This window comes from Chrysemys picta, chromosome 2 (genome assembly GCF_011386835.1).
Source record: "Chrysemys picta bellii isolate R12L10 chromosome 2, ASM1138683v2, whole genome shotgun sequence".
NCBI lineage: Eukaryota > Metazoa > Chordata > Testudines > Emydidae > Chrysemys > Chrysemys picta.
In genome coordinates, this window is record NC_088792.1 from 211058650 (window position 1) to 211084141 (window position 25492).

Consider the following 25492-nt stretch of genomic DNA (forward strand, 5'->3'; position numbering starts at 1 on the left):
GCCCCAGCCCTGAGCCCCCCAAACCTGGAGCCCCTTCCTGCACCCCAAACTCCTCCTCCTGGCCCCACCCCAGAACCTGCACCTTCAGCCCAGAGACCTGACCACCTCCTGCACCACAACCCCCTACCCCAGCCCTGAGCCCCTCCCACACCCCAACTCCCTCGTCCCCACCTCAGTTGGGCCGTGGGCATCAACAATTTTCTTCAACTGGGTCGCCAGAAAAAAACTTTGAAAACCACTGCTATAATGGACCCAACCAGAACCCCCCTCCCTTCCGCTCCCCTCCCAAGCGCTCTGTGGAGTGGGAGCCAGATTCCTCCACTGGGCCCATCTCTGGTTATCAGCCACTATTTGTTGGTCCAACAGGTGAGGGCTGCCCTCCCTCGCCCCTCCTGCCCCCACTTCGTAGCCCTCAGGACCCAAATATTTCCTGCATGTCTCACTCCTCATTACAAGCCAGAAGCCCTCCTGCGTCCGCTGCCCTGCGTGTCTCGCTCTGTGCACCAGAGGGGGGTGTTCTCTCCCCGGCTCCGCACGGGCCGCACACAGCAGAGGCACAGGCAGAGCGCACGGAGCCTCTCACCTCCGGCTGCCCCTGCCGCGTGCGCCCCATCAGCGCCAGGGGACCCCGCTGAGCATGGCAGCGGCTGCGCTGCAGGGGAGCCGCGCAGCTCCCTCACCGCTGGCGTCGGGCGCCGGGCTCTTCCTCGTGGTCTTATCCCCCTTCCTCACCCTGCGCCCCGGGGCCGCCCAGGTGGGGCCGCCCGACTCCGGGGCGCTCGGGCTCAGCCTCCATCCGCCCTATTTCAACCTGGCCGAGACAGCCAGCATCCGGGCGACGGCCACCTGCGGGGAGGAGAGCGGCGGCGGGAGGCCCCGGCTGGAGCTGTACTGCAAGCTGGTGGGAGGACCGGCCGCCTCCCCCGCGGGGCACACCATCCAGGTACCTCCCCTCGCTGCGGCGGGGATCCCCGGCCGGGGCGCTGGACACGCAGTGGGGCCCGGGTTAGCACGGGCTGGGGAACTCCGGGGCATGGCACACGGGCTGCTCGCCCTGGAGAAGCGGGACAGGTGCGCACCGGAGGCAGCGCTGGGCTCAGTCTCATTCCCCTCCGCCTTTCATTCCCCGGCCGGTGGCCCGTGCGGCGCGATTTTTCCCCCACCCGGGAGAGATTTTGCGTGGGGAGGGGAGCGGTTGGGGGTTGAGCTCCAGAAGGGCCAGGTTAGTTTAGGCTTAAAAGCCTAGATGGGCCCGCCTGGCAAAGTGCCCATCAGAATCTCAGCTCCCCCAAAGTCTGGGGGTGTTTGGGTGTGGTGGTGTGCTGGCCCTTCTTTAGGTAATAGGCAAGAGGTGAAACTTGAACTCAGGACCGCACCTTGCCTGCACAGCCTCTGCCCTCAGGGAGCACTTTGTAGTCTCCCCAAAACTTGCAGTATAATTTTGTTTGACCTCTAGTTAAAGACTAGTCCCCAGTAAGCAACTGATGGTGGCGGTTACTTTAAGCCATGTTTCCCTGAATATTTTTAAGTGGCTCAGGTTGTATTGTGGGTCAGGAAGACAAGCCAGGACCCAGTGATCGCATTACTGTTTGTAGGACAAAATATAGGGAGCAGGAGAAGAGGGGCACATGTATGTTCCTGTATCTGTGCTTGTTTTCCCTCAGCCCTCCCCACACCCTTGCTTTGCTGTTTGAAGAGCTGACAGATGTGAAGCTGTAACCTCTGGATCCTGATTTCCTCTGTGCTCAGAGAAGGAGCCCAACTGCCCAATCCCACTTACTCAGTTTTTCTTAATACAGTTTGGAAAGCAATCTCCCTCCACTCCACCAGCCTGGAAAGCTGTTTGGTGCAGGAGTTAGTGGTGCAGCATCACCTTGCTCGCCCAATCCCTCCCAAGCACTGAAGGGTTGGGCAGAGTAGATCAGATGCCTTACGGCTTTCATGCTTGTTCCCATCCCCACTTCTTCAGTGCTGGCAGAGGTGTATAATAATAACTGCTGCATCAGGAAAGGGCCCTCTAGGCTGTGGAGGGGGAAGTGCCTTTTAAAGTTGTATTAAGAAGACCCAACACGTGTTCTGGTTTTTACAAGTACTGAATCCTGAGCCTCATAATGTACCCCTTAAGCTGCCTGTGGGATGATGCCAGAGATTCCTGTGGGAGCGTGAGGGGTGGGGTGGTAGGAAAGGATGATGATAAAGCTGCAGATGCTGATCTGACCTATCTGGTTATGAGACCTAGGTGCACCTTATGACAGCCACAAAGAGAGAAAAAAAAAAGCAAAATTCCCAGGAGTGGGTTGATAGAAATACACTTTCCCCAGGTGGTTTGGCAGAAACTTGTGTGAACTTGTCTGTCAGGAGGGTGAGGAAAAAGTAACATTAACCATTGATCCAATGCAATGGACATGCAGTATCAGCTCTGGCAGTACATTACTACAGGAGAGATGTTGGAGATAGTTTGACAAACATTCTCTAGGACTTTCAAAGGAATTTGTTTTGGGGTAGGAGTGAAGGAGAAAGTTAGAAGAGGGTCAAAATAGGATTTAAAATAAGTTGTTATAGAATTATGGGGTCAAACTGTGACTACAATTGATAGAAGGACTAGGCAAGTCATTTTTATAGGAACTTGAAAAGGGGGTTGTGTTGTATCAGTTTTATTTCAAGAATAATTCCAGTTTGGGGGGAGTTTCTCTCCATAGTTTTTTTCAGGGGAAAGATCAAGAGGAGTGTGCTATCCTCAACAAATGTTGATAGTGCCTTTCTTCCATATCACACTATAATCTATTCTCAATTGACTTTGTATTTCTATAATGCCTTTCATCAGAAAATCTCAAAGTGCTTTACCAATACTAACAAACTGCACAACGTTCTGTTTTACAGATGGGAAAACCGGGATGCAGATTACGTGACTAGACCAAGGTCCCAGAGGAAGTTTGTGATAGGCAGGAATACCTTCGCTCTTAGTTCTGTGCTTTAAGCATAAGGCTATCCCTTCTCCCTTACATATTCAGCTGAACCTTGCTGTTTGATACTTGGTTAACACAGACACCACATAATTTGAACAGAAAATGCAGCAATCTCTCCCTATTAAAGCAGTGCTTTAATAGCAGAATAGTGTAGTGTGATCTCATACTACTAACATTCTATAAAGTATTAGAAGTCATTAAATATAAACTACAAATAAACAAAATCAAATAAGTAAACAAAGTTAATTCCATGATGCAATATCCTTGCTTTCTTGTCTTTTGTCTTTTTATATACTATACCACTTGTAAGTGTGAATTAATGAGGTTTTACTGTATGTAGGGAGAGGATAGAAAGAAGGAGAATTCCCTTTGTTAAATATTTACCTTACAGGTGCTGGGTTAGAAGTCAGTTGTGGTTTGTGCCTGATCCAAATTCCTGGAAGAATTACTGATAGCTCAGACCTGGCTCAAGGAAACATGTTTTGCTTCTTACAGTATTTGTATAAACGTGAATACAGCAGTCTCTCTCTCCAGTTTCAACAAAGCCCCATTGAGATACATAACATGAATACTTCTGTAGTTTACCAGCAGTTGTTGTGATTCAAGAGGGAGTTAGAAATTCTTTCAAAAGGCCAGGGAAATCCAGCCACAGAAAATGTGATAAGAGCACAGTGTACATATTATCAAACTGCTCCACCTCTCAAGTTCAAATACACTTTAAATAAGGGAAGAGAATCTATCTTTGTGGTAAGACTTGCAAAAATGGACAAAAGTGCATTAAATTCCTATGAAATCTTAGCTCATAAGATTTAAACAAACACACGCACACGTACATATAGTACTATGTCTTAAAAAACTCACAGGGAGAGAATCACACTCCTTTATGTAAGGTTGGGGCTGATATTGACAATAGCCACAATAACAAGGAAATTCTAAGTTAAGGTGATACTGTGCATTTAACTCCCTCCGTTGTGCCTTACTATTGAGGTATGTACGGGTCTGGATTGTGGCTGGCCCTACACAAGTTTGTACATGCAAGGGGAGATGGGCCCAGCAGCTTCTCCTAGTCTTATGCCTGGTTCACGGGGTAACCACAAAGTGGATGGGGAGTGGAGTCACTGCTCTATGCTAGTGCCATCACTAGCCTCCCCAAAGAGGATGAGGAGGAGCAGAATGGCCCCAGCTTGCTCTCTGGAGCTAATCTGGCACCCTTAGTGTACACTTTCAATGCATGGCATAGTGTGTAGTGGAGTTTGCGCTCCCAGGGAGCTCCAGAAAGAATTCAGTGTGAGTCATCCACCATTCCTCTTAGAGTTTCCACTGCAATGAGGCCCCTCCACACAACTCAACTACCTGATGTGGGCTGAGCCTAGAAGGCACTGTCCAACCCACAGTATAGCATACAGTCTATTTCCCTTAATCAGCATATTGGTAAGTTGGCCATTCGCTAAATTAGGATGATTTTCAGTGAACAGATTCAGTGCAAAGCTGTGCATTTCAGTTATTCAAAATGATGGATAAATGGCATGTCTGGGATTGGCTGATAGTAGTAGTGCACAGATGTGAATTAGTATTTAGGAGCATACCTGGCCTGCTGTGGGGCACGTAACTATCAGATATTATTATGGTGTAACCAAGACCTGCAATGTGGTTCTTTTCTGTTGTGTAGATAGGACCTTTATCTTCATTGGGTGTAAATTGTGTAGGTTGGCATACTTCCATAGATTGCTTGTTGCAGTTTCAGTTTTCAGACTGAGATCACCATTCTGCACACTTGGGAGAACTGCAGGAGACGAGGATAATTAAATCACTAGCAAATGCACACCTGCCCTGGTGATGAATTCAGGCCAAAATCAAACAATGTCTTGAGGCTCGGTATCTTGAAATTCAGACACGTGCAGTCTACCAGACAGGCTTCAGTGTGGAATGCCTGTAGATATTGCCAGTGGGAAGCAAGGGAGAATGGTTTGTCCAACAATTTATTTTCTTTCATTTCTCGCTCGCTGTTTTGTTGGCAGGTTTGTGGAATGTACTTTACATAACTGAAACTCTAGCTGTTGCAGGATCATTCTTTGAATTATGTATCAGGAAAATTATTAAATCTTGAGTTCAAATCTTCAAGTGCTGCAGTTTCTTTAAAATAATCCATCTCCCAACACATGCATTTTATATTCCTAATTCAGTTTTCTGTTCACTCTCATCTTTACTTTAAGGCTATCACCAGAGTGTAGTTTAAAACTCTGAAACTACACTACCAAGAACTGTGTTAAAACAAGGCTGATGCTGCATAATTCTAGCATGACCAGTGTGGACATGGATTTATTTTAAAGACCCATGCTTCAATATTGTTATAAAACTATGCTCTGGTCACTATTACACATTGTTCTTTCTGGCTGTGATAGAAAATGGTATCACTGACCCTTAGTGCAGTATATGACAAGTTGTGTCTACCCTGGCAAACCTCACTAATGCACAGCCTGAGTTTACAGTAGCATCCTGGTTTACCTTGGTCCTTTGTATATAAGTAAAACCAAACCAGGTTCTAGCATGATTGGAGGAGCATCATGTTATCACATAATCCCTGGATAGTTCATCAGCCTGTGTACATGGGGATTTGGCCAAGCCTTTTTTCTAAATGATCCTTGACATTCTCAAGAGTTAATCCCTGACCCAGGCCGACAAGCACAGTATTGACTGACACAAACTCAGACTCCATTTCTTGTGAAGTCTATAGCATTGTATGCTATACTTGTTCAGTACTTGTCAGAAAGCAGGGCAGCTGCAGCTGCACCGATGTTAACAATGGTTTAAATGCCAGTGTAGACAGGACCAAATCATTTTCAACACTACATTGAATCTTGGATGAAGTCTTCTTGAAATAGTGACAAACTTAACCTTGTATCACAAGTGCTAACCATTTGTTGCACTGTGTTGCTGCACCCTTTGCTGACAGCAGAAACAGAATGTTCTGGTATAGATAAGGCTAAAGGGCTGCCTTTATTATAATCTCTACATATACAGTGACCCCATACATGTTCACAACCCTTAGATACCACAACAGGTGCCTTAGGTTGTGTCTACAGTAGACCTCCTCAGGAAATCTCCAGCTATTGCACCAGCACCAGGGCAGCTTCACCTCTGGTAGCAAAGGTGAGGGCAGAAGAGTAGACATGATGACACTGGTGTTTTTACCACTGTGTCAATTATACCTGAATAGAGTAGGTCTAGATGATATGGTAGTAAAAATACTGGTGAACATGCACTAGTGTCCTGTCTCCACTTTTGCTCTCACTTTGCTATCATCAGTGCAGCTGCTCTAGTTTTAGTGCAATGGTGGGAGATTTCCCCAAGAAATTTAGCATAGTCAAGGCCTTAGAAAATCATTAGAATGATAGATACATAAATATTGGTAGTAGTCATTCTCTCTTATTTAGATTGAGGTAAATTGCGTTGTGTATTTAAGGGTCACGTTGTGTATGTAAGTGTATGGGATACAAGCCCAGGGCTGGCTCCAGGGTTTTGGCCGCCCCAAGCAGCCAAAAAACAAACAAACAAAAAAGCCGCGATCACGATCTGCGGCGGCAATTCGGCGGGAGGTCCTTCGCCCCGAGTGGGAGTGAGGGACCATCCGCCGAATTGCTGCCGAATAGCTGGACGTGCCGCCCCCCTCCGGAGTGGCCACCCCAAGCACCTGCTTGCCAGGCTGGTGCCTGGAGCCGGCCGTGTACAAGCCTCCCTTAAAAAAAATCTTTTCTTTTTCATGACAAAGGTCCAGATTCTGCAAAAACTTGTGCTCAGCAAAGGGTCTCTGCTAGTTTCTCTCTTTAAAGTATTTGGGTCTGAAGTCATACAAAGTTGATCTGGACAGATGTGACTATATGTTTTTGTTTTATTTTAATGTTTTCTCTGTAGATATCCTATAATCCATATGAAGTTGCCAGAATACGTATTTATTTTGTCTGAATCAGAATAATTTTAATTGAAAGGACACCCAAGAGGGAAAAGCTGGTGTGTGTGTGTGTATAGCAAAAGAGGGTTATTTACACTTCCTTGTCTGTCCTTTTTTGCTTTGTGAATTTTTTTTGTACTTAGTTTTGCAGCCAAATTATATATATCAATGAAAAAAACGTTAAAAATCCATATAATGGTCCTGAGTAAAAAGATCCCCATGTAAAATATAGATGAAGTGTTCTGAAAGTGAAGTATAACGGAATTAAGAGGCGAAATGATAAAGTGACACATGAACGAGGGGGAAAAATGAAGAGCAGGCAGGAAGGGTAGATAAAAAATAACATTATTGGAATAGAATGTGATGGGGAGAGAGACCCTTGGAAATTGATTTTACTAATTTTAACTATTTAACAGTATTCGGATAGTAGAATATAGTTTTATTAAGGAAAAAATATAGTTTCGTTAACCCCACTAGCAGTTAAATTAGAAGCCAATTAGATTTTCTAAAGAGTATTCATGATTATTCCTTTACAGTACAATAGGCTTTATATATTATCAGAGAGAGACAGGGGATCTCCAGAACTTGGTTTTAATTATATATTTAAAGGGCTGGATAGCAGCCTCCGTAAATAGATGCTTTAATTGTCTTAAAAGGCATTTCTCCAGATTTGCATGTTCTTTGGTTTTTCTGGGGGTGCATTTTGTCAAAAGTCCATGATTCAGCACCAAAACATATTACACAGCCTGACACGGACAGAACTTGAAGGAAATTTTGAGTATAAGTTAATGTCCACTTTAGGCCTTGTTTATGCCAGTTTTTGCAACTTTTCCCACTTTTGTTAACACCAGTTCACCTTTTTCAGGGCATGTCTACACTTGTCTATAGTCATCTTCAGTGAAGATGCTATCTATGCTGACAGGAGAGCTTCAGCATAGGTATTCCACCTCCCCGAGAGGCAGTAGCTATATTGATGGAAGAAGCTGTCCTGTCGCCATAGCACTGTCTATACTGGGAGTTGAGTTGGTAGAACGGCGCTCAGAGGTGTGGATTTCCCACGTAGTTATACCAACATAAGTTGCTAGTGCAGACCAAGCCTCATTGTTAGCAACATTAAGAACCCTGCTGTAGACCAGCTGCTGACAGTGTTTTGCATACTATGCCATCTAATCTTGTGCAAAGGAAAACTAATTAAAACAGCTCTTAAAATGCTGGTACTAGCCTCTGACCAGTCTAGACTAGGGCTGCCAAATGTTAACAGTGGTGGAACTGAACCTGTGTTAGTAACAGTGTACTCAAAGCCAAAGTATGGCAGAGGAATCTGTTTCTGAGATTCAATGATCTTAGGAAGGGTTAGTACTTCAACAAACTCTGGTTCCAGATGCTTAGGCAGTGATTTCCATGCCAGTTCAGTGGTCTGACTTTCTTGAAAACTTGGCAGCAAAAATGTACTGCTTAATATTACTTTTTAATTTAATTTAAATGACTTTAATAGATTATAATGAGTTTAAGCCTTAACACAGGTTGTCATAATTTCAAATTTAATTCTAAATAGATTCATTTTTTAAAATAAACCCATATTTACATTTTAAAATAATCTGATTTATATTTAAATATCTGATTTTTTTTTTAATGAAAAAAGACATAGATTTTTTTTATCTGCCCTGCTCTCTCTCCAGATTTAGTATGTGGGTTTTGGTGACCTAAGATACACAGGAGGTTATACTAGGTGATCTGGTGGTCCCTAGTGGCCTTAAATTCTATGATTCTCTGTGCCTCCATTCTCTATCTGTAAAATGGGTATGTTAGTACAGTAAAAGATGTTTTATCCGGCACTTCACCAACTGGAAAGCTCTATAAACTGGCATTTCTGATCTTCATTGAAAGTCCAGTCTATCGTCTGGTTGGCACGGGGCTGGCAGGTCATTGGGGTGTGGGAGAGGATTCGGAGTACAGCCTCTGAGAGGGTGTGTGGCGACCTGTCCCGGCTGCTCCTAGGCAGAGGCACAACAGGCGGCTCTGCATGCTGTCTCTGCCCGAAGGCGCCGCCACCGCAGCTCCCATTGACCCTGGTTCACGGCCAGTGGGAGCTGCAGAGCCAACACTTGCGGTGGGGACAGAGCGCAGAGCCGCCTGTCGTGCCTCTGCCTAGGAGCAGCCGCTTGCGGGGAGCCGCCTGAGGTGAGTGTCCCTCGGATCCAACACCCCAAGCCCCCTCCCACACCCCACTCCCCATGCCCTTGAGCCCCCTCCTGCACCCAAACTCCCTCCCTCCTAGTTAACTGGCATTTTAAACTTACCGGTACCCCCATTCTCCCAACATGCTGGATAAAACAGCTTTTACTGTACTTCTCTTGCTCACAAGGGTGTTGTGAGGATTAAAAAATTTAAAAAATGATGAGGTGCTTAGATACAATGTCACTGAGGGCCATATAAGTACCATAGAGCATAGATAAAGAGAACTAACATGTATATAGAGGACTACTTACTTACACGTTGTTGGAGGTGTTCATTTTGAGAGGAGTGGAAGGGCTAGTAGCCATGTAATAATGCAGGCTGTGAAACTGAATCCCAGTAGAGAACTGACTATTTTGAAACACAGATTACTCTGCTCCTGGAGCATGCTGGGAAATGGGGAGGAGTCTTGGGTTTTTTTATAAACAGGGCCCCTTTCTCAATTCTTAGCAGAATGAATGGCGGAAATATGGAAGTTAAAATTCCCATCAGAGATGGGTTTTTTTTGGAGGGAAGGAGATTATGAGAGAAAAGGTGTTGTCTCAGCTATTCCTTGGCGTGTTTTGTATGTTAGTGTTATATTTTGCTTCCGAAGTTTTATTTCACCTTTTAGCAGTTTAGGAATGTTGTTTATTGGTTTTTAATAAAGATTATTTTAAGTGAAAGAAACCAAACCTAAATCTCTGGTCTACTCTTGTCATCTACTACTAAAATGAAAATGGAGAACCCCAAAATACTGTAGACTGTGGTATCACTGGCATAACTTGTACACTTCAGAATCTGCTGCTATTTAGTCATTCGGGGGATGTCTATAGCATTACCCTGTTATCCGCTAACTCAGAAGTCCACATGCAGAATTCAGTATGCAAATAGTTTGAAACCCCTTAAAAATTTTGGCTCCAGTGAATGGATTACAATATTACAAACATGACAGACTTCAGCAAAAGTATAGGATTTGAGTATGTGCTTAACCCCTCATTTAATTTTAAGGCCCAGATCCTCCAAGGTCATTAGGTGCCTAATTCCCAGGGCCGGCTCCAGGCACCAGCCCACCAAGCTTGTGCTTGGGGCGGCACCTGGAGAGAGGCGGCGTGGTGCTCCGGCTCCGGCCACCGGGGAGAGTGGAGCCGCAGTGGGCTCGCTGCCCCGATCTCCCCGGGGGAGGGCGGAGAGCCCGCCGCGGCTCCGCTCTCCCCGGCGGCCAGAGCGCTGTGGGAGGGCGGCGAGCCCACTGCGGCTCCGCTTTCCCCGGCGGCCGGAGCCGGAGCACCATGCCTCCCCCCTCCAGGTGCCGCCCCAAGCACAAGCTTGGTGGGCTGGTGCCTGGAGCCGGCCCTGTCTCTGCCCTCCCCCCGGCGCTCTGGCCGCCGGGGAGAGCGGAGCCATGGCGGGCTCTCCGCCCTCCCCCCGGCACTCTGGCCGCCGGGGAGAGCGGAGCCACGGCCGGGCTCTCTGCCCTCCTCCCAGGGCTCCGGCCGCCAGCAGAGCCGCGGCGGGCTCGCTGCCCTCCCCCCGGCGCTCCGGCCGGTCAGGGAGAGCGGCCTGCGGCCGGGCTCGGCGCCCTCCCCTGTCGCACTGGGGTGGCGGGGGTGAGGGGGGTGGCCGCGGGAGGCTTTTTTGCTTGGGGCGGCGAAAAAGCCAGAGCCGGCCCTGCTAACTCCCATTGATTTCAATAGGAGTTAGGCACATAAATACCCTTGAGATCTGGGCCTAAGTGCTTTCTTGAATAAAAATGGACTTCGCACATGCTTAAATGCATTACTGAATTTGTGTGCATATTTTGAGGTCATCGCAAAAGTGGGCCTGGATAATTTCACTAAAATTTCAGTAAAATTATTAATATCAACATGCTCTACTGTAGTTTCTTTGGAAAGAGGTTTGTTTTAATGATAGTTTAATATATAAGAAAATGAATGCTTATGATGTTTTAATTATGTATTCCATTTTAGTTATTAGGAAAATATTTTTACAATAAACCAGAAATACACCATACAAAAGCAAAACAAAATCTTATCACACACCCAATCAAAGCCCTACCTAAGTATCATAGTTAGCAGTAGAATCCATCACTCATAATTTAATGGAAAGATGTGTCTAATTCTCAGTCAGATCAAACTGAGCATAAATCTTTTGTTCTGTTGTCTTTCAGGGACAGTTTTGTGACTATTGCAATGCAGCTGATCCCAATAAAGCTCACCCAATAACCAATGCTATTGATGGAACTGAACGCTGGTGGCAAAGTCCTCCTCTCTCTTTAGGCTTACAGTATAATGAAGTGAATGTCACTTTAGATCTTGGACAGGTAAGTACGTGATCATTTTATGTGGAGTGTTAATGGGTTTGGCCATATTCTGTAGCAATACAAAAGTCTTATAGTAGCAAGATGAAAATGCTTGAATTAAGAATCTTGGTCTGCCATGTGATTCTTTTGTGGTTTCTGTTCTGTGATTGTTACAGATTTAACTTTACTTAAGTGATTATCTTTTTCAGGTATGTTGACTGTGGGTTCTTGCCACAGACAATATATTGGTTGCTATGAATTGGCGTCACTGGAATCTAAACACAATTCATTAATATAAAGCTGCATAGGATCACTCAGGCTCTGCCTTTTATTCCATAACCTCTTCCCCTATGGCTCAAGGGGAAATTCATGCTGCACACTCTCTTGCTGACAATAGTTGGAAGAGGATTACTTTAGCGATAGGTGGATTCCATTAGCCATCCACAGGAAGCCTTCTGCTCTCTTGCAGACACTGTCTTAGAAGAAGAAAATTATTGATTTAGGGCAGTCCAGAAAGAAAGACACAACAGAGGCAGGTAGATGGGTGTTAATACAAATATTCGGGCTTCCCCTGCAGGGGAGAAGCAAGTAGCTAACACTAAAGACTCTGCATATGTAAATTCAGCTTTTTAGCTATAGGGCCAGATTCTCAGCTGCCATAAATAGGCACAATTTCATTAAAGTAAGCTGTGCTCTGCCAATTTACACCAGCTGAGAATATGGCCCATAGTCTTCATTCCCATTATGTTCTTGCTCAGTCTCAGTCCAGATCTGTCCAATGAGGGGTTTCTTAGAAATGTTTCTTTGAACCAGTTTAGTTGTGGGGTTCTATCACTTAGGCCAGGGGTCGGCAACCTTTCAGAAGCGGTGTGCCGAGTCTTCATTTATTCACTCTAATTTAAGGTTTCGCGTGCTAGTAATACATTAACGTTTTTAGAAGGTCTCTTTCTATAAGTCTGTAATATATAACTAAACTATTGTTGTATGTAAAGTAAATAAGGGTTTTAAAATGTTTAAGAAGCTTCATTTAAAATTAAATTAAAATGCAGAGCCCCCCCGGATCAGTGGCCAGGACCTAGGCAGTGTGAGTGCCACTGAAAACACTGCTCTACAGCCAAAATGCTTCTGAAATAAATGTAGTCAAACTTTACTAATTCTGGGTCACTGAGAACGAAAATGATGCTTAAAATTGTTGATTGGCTCTAGTTTTCAAGATATGCTATTGGGTCAGTATATACGACCCTTGGCTTGGGAATGGCGGAGGATAAGTGAGTTATAAAGGGAAGGGATCTCACTTTAAACCAGAGATGACTAAAATACATCTTTGACTGGATCTATGAATAAATCTATGACTGGCTTTGGACAGTACTTGCTTTTTAGGCAAAACAATGAATGATGCAATCTGAAGCTGGTATTGCGTCATACATGATATGAATTGCATCATGTTATTCCTAGAAGTCATGGATGATGCAATCATAACGAAGCTTACATCACTCTGCTGAACAAATTGCCCTATATCGGCTCTAAAAATCATACAGTGTCGTGCTCTCTTATTTGTCAGTGTTTGATATTGCAAAGGGACACATTTCTGTTTAGCCAAAGTGAGCAGAGATGCCTCGTACTTGCGTGAACAGTGCAGATAACTTCTGCTATGTTTGTGGTGAAGTGACTTTTGCATCACAAAAGCGCAGTATAACCACTATGGTTAAGAAAGCCTATCACCTTTATTTTGGCTGCAAAATTGGAGATCAGGACAAGAGGTGGGCCCCACACATATGCTGCAACACTTGTGCAACAAATCTTCGCCAGTGGTTGAATAGGAAAAGGAAATCTATGCCTTTTGCAGTGCCAATGATTTGGAGAGAGCCAACAGATCATACTAGCAATTGTTACTTCTGCATGGTGCCTCCAGTTGGGAAAGTTGTGTCAAAGAAGAAAAAGTGGACTGTGCATTATCCAAACATTCCGTCAGCTATACGCCCAGTACCCCACGGAGAAGGACTGCCGGTTCCTGATGCACCAGAATCATTCTCACTTGAGTCAGATGAGGAAGAGGAAGAGGATGAAACTTCTGGTCCTGAACCATCAATGTCACAGGACCCACATTTTCTCCCATCCTCCTCCTCTGAACCACACCTCATAACACAAGGTGAACTGAATGACCTTGTCAGGGATTTGGAACTACCCAAGAGTAAGGCAGAGCTGTTGGGCTCCAGACTACAGCAGTGGAATCTCCTGGCAAGTGATGTTAGGGTTTCCATGTTCCGTGACCGTCAAAAGGATCTTGTCCCATTCTTCTTCATGGAAGGTGATCTTGTAGCCTGCAACAACATTGATGGTGTGATGGCAGCCCTCAACATCGTTCACGATCCAGATGAGTGGAGACTGTTCATTGATTCATCGAAGACGAGTCTTAAAGCTGTTTTACTGCATAATGGCAATGTTTTGCCATCAATTCCAGTTGGTCATGCAGTCCATATGAAGGAAACCTATAACATGAAACAACTTTTGAGGTGCATAAACTATGACCAACATCAGTGGCAGCTCTGTGGCGATTTGAAGGTTGTTGCTCTGTTGCTTGGTCTGCAGACTGTATACACAAAGTACTGCTGTTTTCTCTGCGAATGGGATAGTCGTGCAAGAGATTCCCACTACATCAAGAAAGATTGGCCACTCCGACAGTCATTGGAGCCTGGGAGGAAAAGTGTTCAGCATCCACCACTTCTTGAATCAAGGAAGATTTTGTTACCACCCTTACACATCAAGCTGGGTCTGATGAAGAACTTTGTCAAGGCCATTGACAAAACACAAGCAGCTTTCAAGTACCTCCGTGGAAAATTTCCAAGGTTAAGTGAAGCTAAGATAAAGGAAGGTGTCTTTGTTGGTCCTCAGTTTCGTGAACTTCTTCGAGATGATGCATTTGACCATGCACTGCGTGGCAAGGAAAAGACGGCATGGAAAGCCTTCCAGTTAGTGGCAATAAATTTTCTCGGAAACAACAAGGCAGACAACTACAGGTTGTTGGTGGAAAACCTCCTTAAGGCATACAAAAGCCTTGGTTGCAACATGTCACTAAAGATACAGTTTTTGCACTCTCATCTAGATTTTTTTCCACCGAACTGTGGATCAGTAAGCGACGAGCACGGTGAGCGATTTCACCAGGACACTGCAACAATGGAGAAACGCTATCAGGGCAAATGGAGCCCATCAATGCTTGCAGACTATTGCTGGACAGTGTCAAGAGAAGCTCCATTTAATGAATACAAGAGACGAGCCAAGAAGCACCGAGTAGACACTGAATAGGACTAAACTATGTACATAATAGTTTTTTGCCTTTTGTTTCATAATAAATTTTATTTATATAACCCTTTTGCTGATTTTTAAAGTGTTACATAAACAGGACAGGTGAAATATTATCATGTAAAGCAACCATAAACACATGAAAAGACCTAGGTTTACAATTTATGATTAAAACTCTACTATCTACACAATATACATGGACATAAAATGTAAAAACTTAAATATCTTAGAAACAGTAGCCAATCAGTTGTTTTAATTGTCATATTTGAATTCAGTACATCAAAATACATAATAAATAGCACATTTTATCTCTGAAGCAGACGACTTCTCAAAAATTGTAGACCAGTGAAATCAGCTTGCGTGCCGCCTTCGGCATTTGTGCCATTGGTTGCCTGCCCCTGATTTAGTCAATAAGTGTTTTGGTGTAGAAGCCTGTGAATCTTTACTGATGATTAAGACTGCGAGTCTGTCAGAGGTCATGGAAATCATGGATTCTGTGACTTTCCGGGACCTCTGGGACTTCTGCAGCGGCCAGTGTGTCTGGCCCAGGGGTTGCCTGTGCAGCTCATGCAGCCCCTGGGCCCGCCGCACTGGCCGCTGCTGGGGCAGTTTCAGGCCACCACACCCTCTTTCCCCAGGAGCAGCAGGGGTCTCAGGCTGCCGTGCCCCCTGTCCCCAGCACCATAGACTCATAGACTTTAAGGTCAGAAGGGACCATTATGATCTTCTAGTCTGACCTCCTGCACAATGCAGGCCACAGAATCTCACTCACCCACTCCTGTAACAAACCCCTGACCTATGTCTGAGCTATTGAAGTCCTCAAGTTGTGGTTTAAAGACTTCAAGGTGCAGAGAATCCTCCAGCAAGTGACCCATGCCCCACGCTGCAGAGGAAGGCGAAAACCTCCCAGGGCCTCTGCCAATCTGCCCTGGAGGAAAATTCCTTCACGACCCCAAATATGGTGATCAGCTAAACCCTGAACATGTGGGCAAGACTCACCAGCCAGACACCCAGGAAAGAATTCTCTGTAGTAACTCAGATCCCACTCTATCTAGTGTCCCATCACAGGCCATTGGGCATATTTACTGCTAATAGTCAAAGATCAATTAATTGCCAAATTAGACTATCCCATCATACCATCTCTTCCATAAACTTATTAAGCTTAGTCTTGAAGCCAGATATGTCTTTTGCCTCCACTGCTCCCCTTGGAAGGCTGTTCCAGAACTTCACTCCTCTGATGGTTAGAAACCTTCTTCTAATTTCAAGTCTAAACTTTCTGATGGCCAGTTTATATCCATTTGTTCTTGTGTCCACATTGGTACTGAGCTTAAATAATTCCTCTCCCTCCCTGGTATTTATCCCTCTGATATATTTCTAGAGAGCAATCATATCTCCCGTCAGCCTTCTTTTGGTTAGTCTAAACAAGCCAAGCTCTTTGAGTCTCCTTTCATAAGGCAGGTTTTCCTTTCCTCGGATCATCCTAGTAGCCCTTCTCTGTACCTGTTCCAGTTTGAATTCATCCTTCTTAAACATGGGAGACCAGAACTGCACACAATATTTCAGACGAGGTCTCACCAGTGCCTTGTATAACAGTACTAACACCTCCTTATCTCTACTGGAAATACCTCGCCTGATGCATCCCAAGACTGCATTAGCTTTTTTCACAGCCATATCACATTGGCGGCTCATAGCCATCCTGTGATCAACCAATACTCCGAGGTCCTTCTCCTCCTATGTTACTTCCAAGTGATGCGTCCCCAGTTTATAACAAAAATTCTTGTTATTAATCCCTAAATGCATGACCTTGCACTTTTCACTTTTAAATTTCATCCTATTACTCCAGTTTACAAGGTCATCCAGATCTTCCTGTAGGATATCCTGGTCCCTCTCTATATTGGCAATACCTCCCAGCTTCATGTCATCCGCAAACTTTATTAGCACATTCCCACTTTTTGTGTCAAGGTCAGTAATAAAAAGATTAAATAAGATTGGTCCCCAAACCAATCCCTGAGGAACTCCACTAGTAACCTCCTTCCAGCCTGACAGTTCACCTTTCAGTACGACCCAGTGTAGTCTCCCCTTTAATCAGTTCCTTATCCACCTTTCAATTTTCATATTGATCCTCATCTTTTCCAATTTAGCTAATAATTCCCCATGTGGAACCGTATCAAATGCAGAGAGTATGAAAAGGTGGGAGTTGTCTTACCAACTCTAAGAGGCCAATTAAGTGAGAGAAAAAAAACTTTTGAAGTGATAATCAAGATAGCCCAGTACAGACAGTTTGATAAGAAGTGTGAGAATACTTACATGGGGAGATAGATTCAATGTTTGTAATGGCTCAGCCATTCCCAGTTTCTATTCAAGCCTAAGTTGATTGTATCTAGTTTGCATATCAATTCAAGTTTAGCAGTTTCTTGTTGGAGTCTGTTTTTGAAGCTTTTCTGTTGCAAAATTTGTTAGTCTCTAAGGTGCCACAAGTACTCCTGTTCTTTTTGTGGATACAGACTAACACGGCTGCTACTCTGAAACATATCAAATGCCTCACTGAAATCGAGGTAAATTAGATCCACTGTGTTTCCTTTGTCTAAAAAATCTGTTACCTTCTCAAAGAAGGAGATCAGGTTGGTTTGGCACGATCTACCTTTTGTAAAACCATGTTGTATTTTGTTCCAATTACCATTGACCTCAATGTCCTTAACTACTTTCTCCTTCAAAATTTTTTCCAAGACCTTGCATACTACAGATGTCAAACTAACAGGCCTATAGTTACCCAGATCCTATTTTTAAGAAAGGGAAAAAAAGTGAACTACGTTAGCAGTTCTCCAGTTATACGGTACAACCCCTGAGTTTACAGATTCATTAAAAATTCTTGCTAATGGGCTTGCAATTTCATGTGCCAGTTCCTTTAATATTCTTGGATGAAGATTATCTGGGCCCCCCGATTTAGTCCCATTAAGCTGTTTGAGTTTGGCTTCTACCTCGGATGTGGTAATATCTACCTCCATATCCTCGTTCCCATTTGTCATCCTACCATTATCCCCAAGCTCCTCATTTGCCTCATTAAAGACTGAGGCAAAATATTTATTTAGATATTGGGCCATGCCTAGATTATCCTTAACCTCCACTCCATCCTCAGTGCTTAGCGGTCCCACTTCTTCTTTCTTTGTTTGTTTTCTTCTTATTTATATGGCTATAGAACCTTTTACTATTGGTTTTAAATTCTCTTTGCAAGGTCCAACTCTACATGGCTTTTGGCCTGTCTCACTTTATCCCTACATGTTCTGATCTCAATAAGGTAGCTTTCCTTGCTGATCCCTCCCATTTTCCACTCCTTGTAGGCTTTCTGCTTTTTCTTAATCACCTCTCTGAGATGCTTGCTCATCCAGCTTGGTCTACAACTCCTGCCTATGAGATTTTTCCCCTTTCTTGGGATGCAGGTTTCTGATAGTTTCTGCAACCGTGATTTGAAGTAAATCCAGGCACCAGCAGGGGTCCCGGGCCACATCCCGCCCCCCACCCCCTCCAGCACCAGTGGGGGTCTTGGGCTGCCACGCCCCCCAGCAGCAGTGGGGGTCTCGGGCCACCATGCTGCCCCCCCTCCCCCAGCAGCAGCGGGGATCCCGGGCCATGCGCCCCCAAGCACCTGCGGCACCCCTGGGCTACCCCCTGCCCGAGCACCCACAGTGCCCCCGGGCTGCCCCCTACCCCAGAGCACCCAAGATTTAGTCAGGGGTATATAGTACAAGTCATGGACAGGTCACGAGCTGCGAATTTTTGTTAACTACCCATAACCTGTCCATGACTTTTACAAAAAATACCCATGACTAAAATGTAGCCTTACTGATGATAAAATCTCTAACGCACAAAACAAATTTTGAACAGGCACAAATTACTACTACATTATACACTGTATATTAAAAGTAAAATAGCCATTGTTGAGCTTAGGCAAGCTTCTGCCAAGCATTATTTTTCTGATCCAAACTGTGGTCCTGATCCTGAAAACATACGTGAGTAGTTCCATTGAAGTCAATTATATTAGTCTCATGTTTAAAGTTAGAAATGTAAGTTTTTTCAGATTTGGCCCTTAGTTTATAGAAAATTGAATGGGATGAAAAACCAGGTGGGAACTGTTCACTTGGTGTAGAATTGGAAATCGGCCTATTATGCTCTTCTCGTTCTCAGTTATTTCATAATATGGCCATTGTCTGAGTTCTGGAAACAGGCTGATAGCTCTGGCCTGTACTTTTTATATGCACGATTCTTTTCTCTAAGCTTTCCAACTCAGAAGTAGGGAAAACATTCCTCAGTTTTATGCATATCTCCATGTATGAGATTTTGTAATAAAATCTTTAGCAGGAACCCTCTTAATTTGCATCTCCACTGTTTTATATGCTTAAAAAAATATATTTTCATTTGCTTCCATTCAGTATAAAAACAGATGAACATAATATAGACCAAAACTACAAATAGGAATAGAAAATTGAACTAAATATAGTTAGATAGCACAGAAGGCTTTTTTTGGGGACAGAGGAGGGGCGTGGGCATCTATATACCACATCTTTTTGTGATGTTCTGTGTTTCTATCTGAGAATGACTTGAAAGTTTGAGCTTCCAGTTTAAAAAGGGGTCACTGCTTTTAGTTGCCTGAATTTTTGTGTACCCAGTGTGACACAGTTCCTCCTCTATCTTGGTGGGTCCTGCGCTTATTGGCGGATTTTCTTGCCTCAGAGATTCACCATGTGGGTTGGGGAACAGCCCAGAGACCTTCCCCTCTGGAAGAACCCACAGTCCAGGTCAATTGGCCCTCTACTCCAGGTTCCAGCCCAGGGCCCTGTGGACTGCAGCTGTCTATAGTGCCTCCTGTAACAGCTGCATGACAGCTACAACTCCCTGGGCTACTTCCCCATGGCCTCCTCCAAACACCTTTCTTATTCTCACCACAGGACCTTCCTCCTGGTGTCTGATAACACTTGTGTTCCTCAGTCCTCCAGCAGCATGCGCGCACACACACACACCCTTTCAGCTCCTTGCACCTCTTGCTCCCAGCTCCTCACACTGGCACCACAAACTGAAGTGAGCTCCTTTTAAAACCCAGGTGCCCTGATTAGCCTGCCTTAATTGATTCTAGCAGCTTCTTCTTAATTGGCTCCAGGTGTCCTAATTAGCCTGCCTGTCTTAACAGGTTCTAGCAGGTTCCTGATTACTCTAGTGCAGCCCCTGCTCTGGTCACTCAGGGAACAGAAAACTACTCATCCAGTGACCAGTATATTTGTCCTCTACCAGACTCCTGTACCCCACTGGTCTGGGTCTGTCACACCAGGTTGAATGACCTTTCCCCCTGATTCTTCAAAGTTGCTGATTTCAGTTGGAGCTGCAGGTGCTCAGTACTTCTGAAGATCAGGACTAACAGCTCCCATCCTCAAAAGATATTTAGGCAGCTAAGTCCTATTGAAATCAGTGGGCATCTAAATATTTTTGAGGATCTGGGCCAACATGTCTCAGGTTGGGGACCCCACGTCAGTGGCCATTTTTGGAAATTTGTGTATAAAAGTACAGTACATTGTGCTACAGAAGATTTTCTTTTTGACTACAGTAACTATTAATTGACATTGTTCATATAGGCTGTTCAGTTTTTGTTTAATAAGCTTTCAAGTGAATTGATTTTAAGGGGAGGATCATGGTCTACTAATTAAAATAAAGGCTGGGTTCTGTATGCGGCTCTGCCACTGACTTACTGGGTGATCTTGGGCAAATCACTCTCTGTGCCTTAGTTTCCTCTTCTGTAAAATGGGATTAATACTTCCAAACCTCACACAAGTGTTCAAGATTAATTCTGCAATGTTTTTGGAGCCCTTTAATATACTTGTACAAAAGTGGTGCAGAAATGCAAGATGGAAATGGAGGTTTTTCAGTAGTTAAACTAAACTTCTGTGATTTTTGTCATATAGAATTTTTTTTATTTAAAACAAATTTAAATGAATTATACATGTCTCTATTATATCTTGGTTACATTTATCCACTGCACCTCTATAGAGAGAGCCAGAGGTATGGCCCTACCAAATTCATGGTTCATTTTGGTAAATTTCACAGTCCTAGCATTTTAAAAATTTTGAATTTCAGAGTTACAGATATTTAAAACTTAAATGTCACGGGGTTATCACAAGTCATGAATATGTATTTAAAAATATAAATATGCAAAGCCCTTAAGTCAGCGTTTCTCAATCTGAGGATCCTGACCCAAAAAGGGGCCACAATGCTATCGTGGGGGGTTCGCAGTATTACCACCCTTACTTCTGTGCTGCCTTCACAGCTGGGTGGCCGGAGAGTGGTGGCTGCTGGCTGGGAGCCCAGCTCTGAAGGCAGCAACATCACCAGCAGCGGTGCAGAAGTAAAGGCGGCATGGTATGATATTGCCACCCATACTACTGCGCTGCTGCTGCCAGTGATGCAGAAGGGTGGCAATACCATACCATACCATGCCATCTTCATTTCTGCTCTGCTGCTGGTGGTCGTTCTGCCTTCAGAGCTGGGCTCCCAGCCAGCAGCCACCACTCTCCAGCCGCCCAGCTCTGAAGGCAGTGCAGAAGTAAGGATGGCAATTCTGCAACCCTCCTACTTTAGCGAGATTTCTTGGTCCATGATGCGTTTTTCAGGGCCATGAATTTGGTAGGGCCCTAGGCATAGGCCATGTCTTCACTGCAGAGTTAATTTGGTGATTGGCACACAGATTAGCCTAGTCCAGGTGTGAACGGCCACACTGAAAAGCCATATCCAAGTTATAAATCATAGAAATCATAGAATCATAGAACTGGAAGGGACCTCGAGAGGTCATCTAGTCCGGTCCCCTGCACTCAAGGCAGGACTAAGTATTATCTAGACCATCCCTGACAGGTGTTTATCCAACCTGCTCTTAAAAATCCCCAATGATGGAGATTCCACTACCTCCCTAGGCAATTTATTCCAGTGCTTAACCACTCTGACAGTTAGGAAGTTTTTCCTAATGTCTAACTAAACCGCCCTTGCTGCAATTTAAGCCCATTGCTTCTTGTCCTATCCTCAGAGGTTAAGAAGAACAATTTTTCTCCCTCCTCCTTGTAACAACCTTTTATGTACTTGAAAACTGTTATGATGTCCCCCTTCAGTCTTCTCTTCTCCAGACTAAACAAACCCAATTTTTTCAATCTTTCCTCATAGGTCATGTTTTCTAGACCTTTAATGATTTTTGTTGCTCTTCTCTGAACTTTCTCCAATTTGTCCACGTCTTTCCTGAAATGTAGCGCCCAGAACTGGACACAATACTCCAGTTAAGGCCTAAGCGTAGAGTAGAGCGGAAGAATTATTTCTCATGTCTTGCTTACAATACTCCTGTTAATACATCCCAGAATGATGTTTGCTTTTTTTGCAACAGCGTTACACTGTTGACTCATATTTAGCTTGTGATCCACTATGACCCCCAGATCCCTTTTCGCAATACTCCTTCCTAGGCAGTCATTTCCTATTTTATATGTGTGCAACTGATTGTTCCTTCCTAAGTGGAGTACTTTGCATCTGTTCTTATTGAATTTCATCCTATTTACTTCAGACCATTTCTCCATTTTGTCTAGACCATTTTGAATTTTAATCCTATCCTCCAAAGCACTTGCAACCCCTCCCATCTTGGTGTCATCCGCAAACTTTAGAAGTGTATTCTCTATGCCATTATCTAAATCATTGATGACGATATTGAACAGAGCCAGCCCCAGAACCGATCCTTGCGGGACCCCACTTGTTATGCCCTTCCACCATGACTGAACCACTGATAACTACTCTCTGGGAATGATTTTCCAATCATTTATGCACCCACCTTACAGTAGCTCCATCTAGGTTGTATTTCCCTAGTTTGCTTATGAGAAGGTTACTGTGTCTTCACTGTTGCTGCACTCCCCTGTGTTTGTCAGTCACTAGGACTTCTGGGGGCAGAACTCATAGTTCTTTCTGTTGCAATAAGCTGAGCTGCTCTATGATTCTTTCCTAGTGAATAGCTGGAGAACTTGTCTGTCCTTCTGGTGACACGGAGAGGGAATGTAGGAAGGCATTGGAGGACTATCAGCACCTGAGTGGTTTAGCTTGCATCCTCACAGAGTGAGTGAGTGACCAGCCCAACTGAAAGCCTCATTAGGTCTTTAACCTATACCCAAGACAGATCTGCTGCTAGTTTGGGTTGAAAGCACCACCAAACTTGGGTATGAGGGTTTTGTGTGTGGACTAGAGCCAGGTTAGGGACAACACCCGAGTAAGAGCTCTGGAAACTTCTGCAATGAAGACATATTCATAGAAAATTTAGGACTTCTGCTTTGCCTGCTATTGACAACATTGTCTAATAATTTGTCAGTTTAAGGCTGCACAATGGTAACATGATATTCAGCAGCAGGTATACAGCTAATGTTGATGTGTGAGCTTCCTTTACCTTCGGAGGTACAGACAGGATATTTTCACTCCAACATATAAATGCAATAATTAGTTTTGTGAATGTAGGAAATATCTCTTAATTTTGTTCTTTCCTTTATTTTAATGTTGTTAGGTTTTGAATAGATTTTCTCACTTGGGAAACAGTGGCTTTTTGAGACAGTTAGATTCCAGTTGTGGGCACCCTGCAGCATTCTGTATGTGATGTAATGTAGTTTGCAAACTGAACCCTATCCTTTGGTTTGCAGTCTACCAACCTCTTTGTGTTTGAAGGTCTCCAATCCCCAAAGGTCCCAAGGAGCATCCTGCCTATTTCTCATCCTAGGCTCTAATTCCCCAGATGCTCTTTGCTTCTACTAAAAGCACCGGGCCTGCTATGTAACCTTTGCTGTCTATCGAGAATCTGGTGGCAGATGCTTGACCCATGTTCTTCTTTTTTAGATGTTGGATGCACCCCTCCCTTTGTGTTTTGGGGGAAGGATGTAGGCTGTGTGCTCTCTGTCCATCAGACTCTTCAGAGACTACCTGGTATATACTGTTATTTCCCAGTCAATAAAGGCTTTCTGGGTAGAAGGCTATGTTCTCTTTGCTGCTCCAACACACTTGACAGAGATGGCCCCACGCTCCCTAGCATGGGAACTAAGGAACCCCAAGAGCCGATAGGCTGATGGCCTCGGGTCTTGTGGTAGTGGGGAATGCTTGTAGACATGGGGGTATGTAGGAAAGATAGGTTGGTGGGTTCTTTTCCCACTTTATAGACTTAGTCCCACTCCTCTCTGTTGAATGAATTAAACTTCAACCCTAGGATCAATTTGAATTTGAGGTTCACTCTTAGTATTTTGCATGATGCCCACACACCTACTCCACATCAGTCTGATGTGTATAAAACATTCTAATAAAGGCCATTTGAACAGTGCTATTAATGGAGAAGACATGGTAAGGGCTGTGGCCCCATATACAGCAAGGTGCATAAGATCAGGCCTAATTTTAAGCATGTGAGTAGACCCATTAGTTTCAATGGAATTACTCACCTGCTTGTTTAAAAGTGTTGTAGAACTTGGGGGGCTGTAATACTGAAAGGAAGAGGGAAATATGACTAACCATCTAGGAAACAATTGTTCTGCCCTTTATTTTAACACAGTGCAAATCTCCCTGCAGATGAAGTGCACACATTGTACCGCACTCCCATCATATTGACCAAGAATAAGTATATTAATGTATGGAACAACAGCGGCTCAGTTATGAATTGGTCATCAAATACCCACAATTAGAGGAAGCAGAGTTATACATAATATCAAATGCTTTTCAAGTGCTGTGTTCCTGCTATTATACATTTTAAGACTCTCCGTGGAGTCTCTCACTTCCTATGTTAATATCATTGTTCAGAGGACATTTTTCTTATACATCTGTTCTATGAGAATGTTTGAAAGCTGGTTAAAACAGAAAACTACCCACTGGTGGTTCTATTTCACAAGAGACTGAGATGGTTTTGAAAGTCTAAATCCCTCCAGGATCTCAAAATCTGCCTACTGCAGAAAGTAACATTTTGTTATTATGAGGGCTGCCCTTGTGTTTTCAGACTCCTCAATGCAAAAATCCTGCCATACTTTCCTTTCTGGCTGGGTGTATTATAGTTATTTTTTCCAATCAATCACAATTCTCCTGAAAAATAAGACAAGCGTAATGCTGCTTCCTGAGGCAATCTCTCCCTTCTGATAACATGCCTACTTACATTGTGGCTGTTCCTAACTTGTTTTAAGTTTGCTGATATGCACTGTTGCAACCTCACTGTTGCTTTCACTCACGGAAGCAGGCCAGTTTCTTTCAAAATTGGTTTCTGCATCTTTTGTCCCTTTGAATCCAGAATGTCTGGCTGAAGTTCATTGATCTGCCCTTGATTCCCTGGGTTGCTTAATTTTAGCAGATGTGTCTTCAGATTTGGCTTCCAGTGAGATTAAACTCTTCGAGAGCCCATCAGTCACTGCTCTAATATTGTCCCAAGTATCAGTCACTGCTCTAATATTGTCCCAAGTATCTCAAAAAGAGGAGGTGAAAGTACAGTAAAGCAGCATAATGGTGGCTGCTGAGAAAAGGATGTCTGACAACTAAAATGATTTAAAAAAATGATTTAAAAAAAAGATTTATCATTGCTCTTAGTTATGGTTGGTCTCTTTACTGTGCTTTATTGACAGTAATGTAAATGCTCGAATGTCCAGACCCAGTAAGATTTTGTGTACTAAATACAAAATGAGCTATATAATTTCTTCCATTTAATGATCTTTTAAATAAACTTCTATGGTAAATGGAAGTTATGGA

General features: G+C 44.0%; 1 protein-coding gene across 2 annotated transcripts in view; it reads left to right on the plus strand.

The window, feature by feature from the left end:
* Nucleotides 1–541: 541 nt before the first annotated feature.
* The window catches only part of LAMA3 (laminin subunit alpha 3), a 190852-nt gene continuing 165901 nt past the window's right edge, over nt 542–25492 (plus strand). The window contains exons 1-2 of one of the 2 annotated variants that reach the window (XM_065585346.1): nt 542–943; nt 11300–11452. In XM_065585346.1, coding sequence (XP_065441418.1) covers nt 638–943; nt 11300–11452 — 459 coding nt within the window. In that variant the 5' untranslated portion in view covers nt 542–637. The remainder of the gene's footprint in view (nt 944–11299; nt 11453–25492) is intronic. The other variant, XM_042854847.2, reaches the window with a different exon arrangement.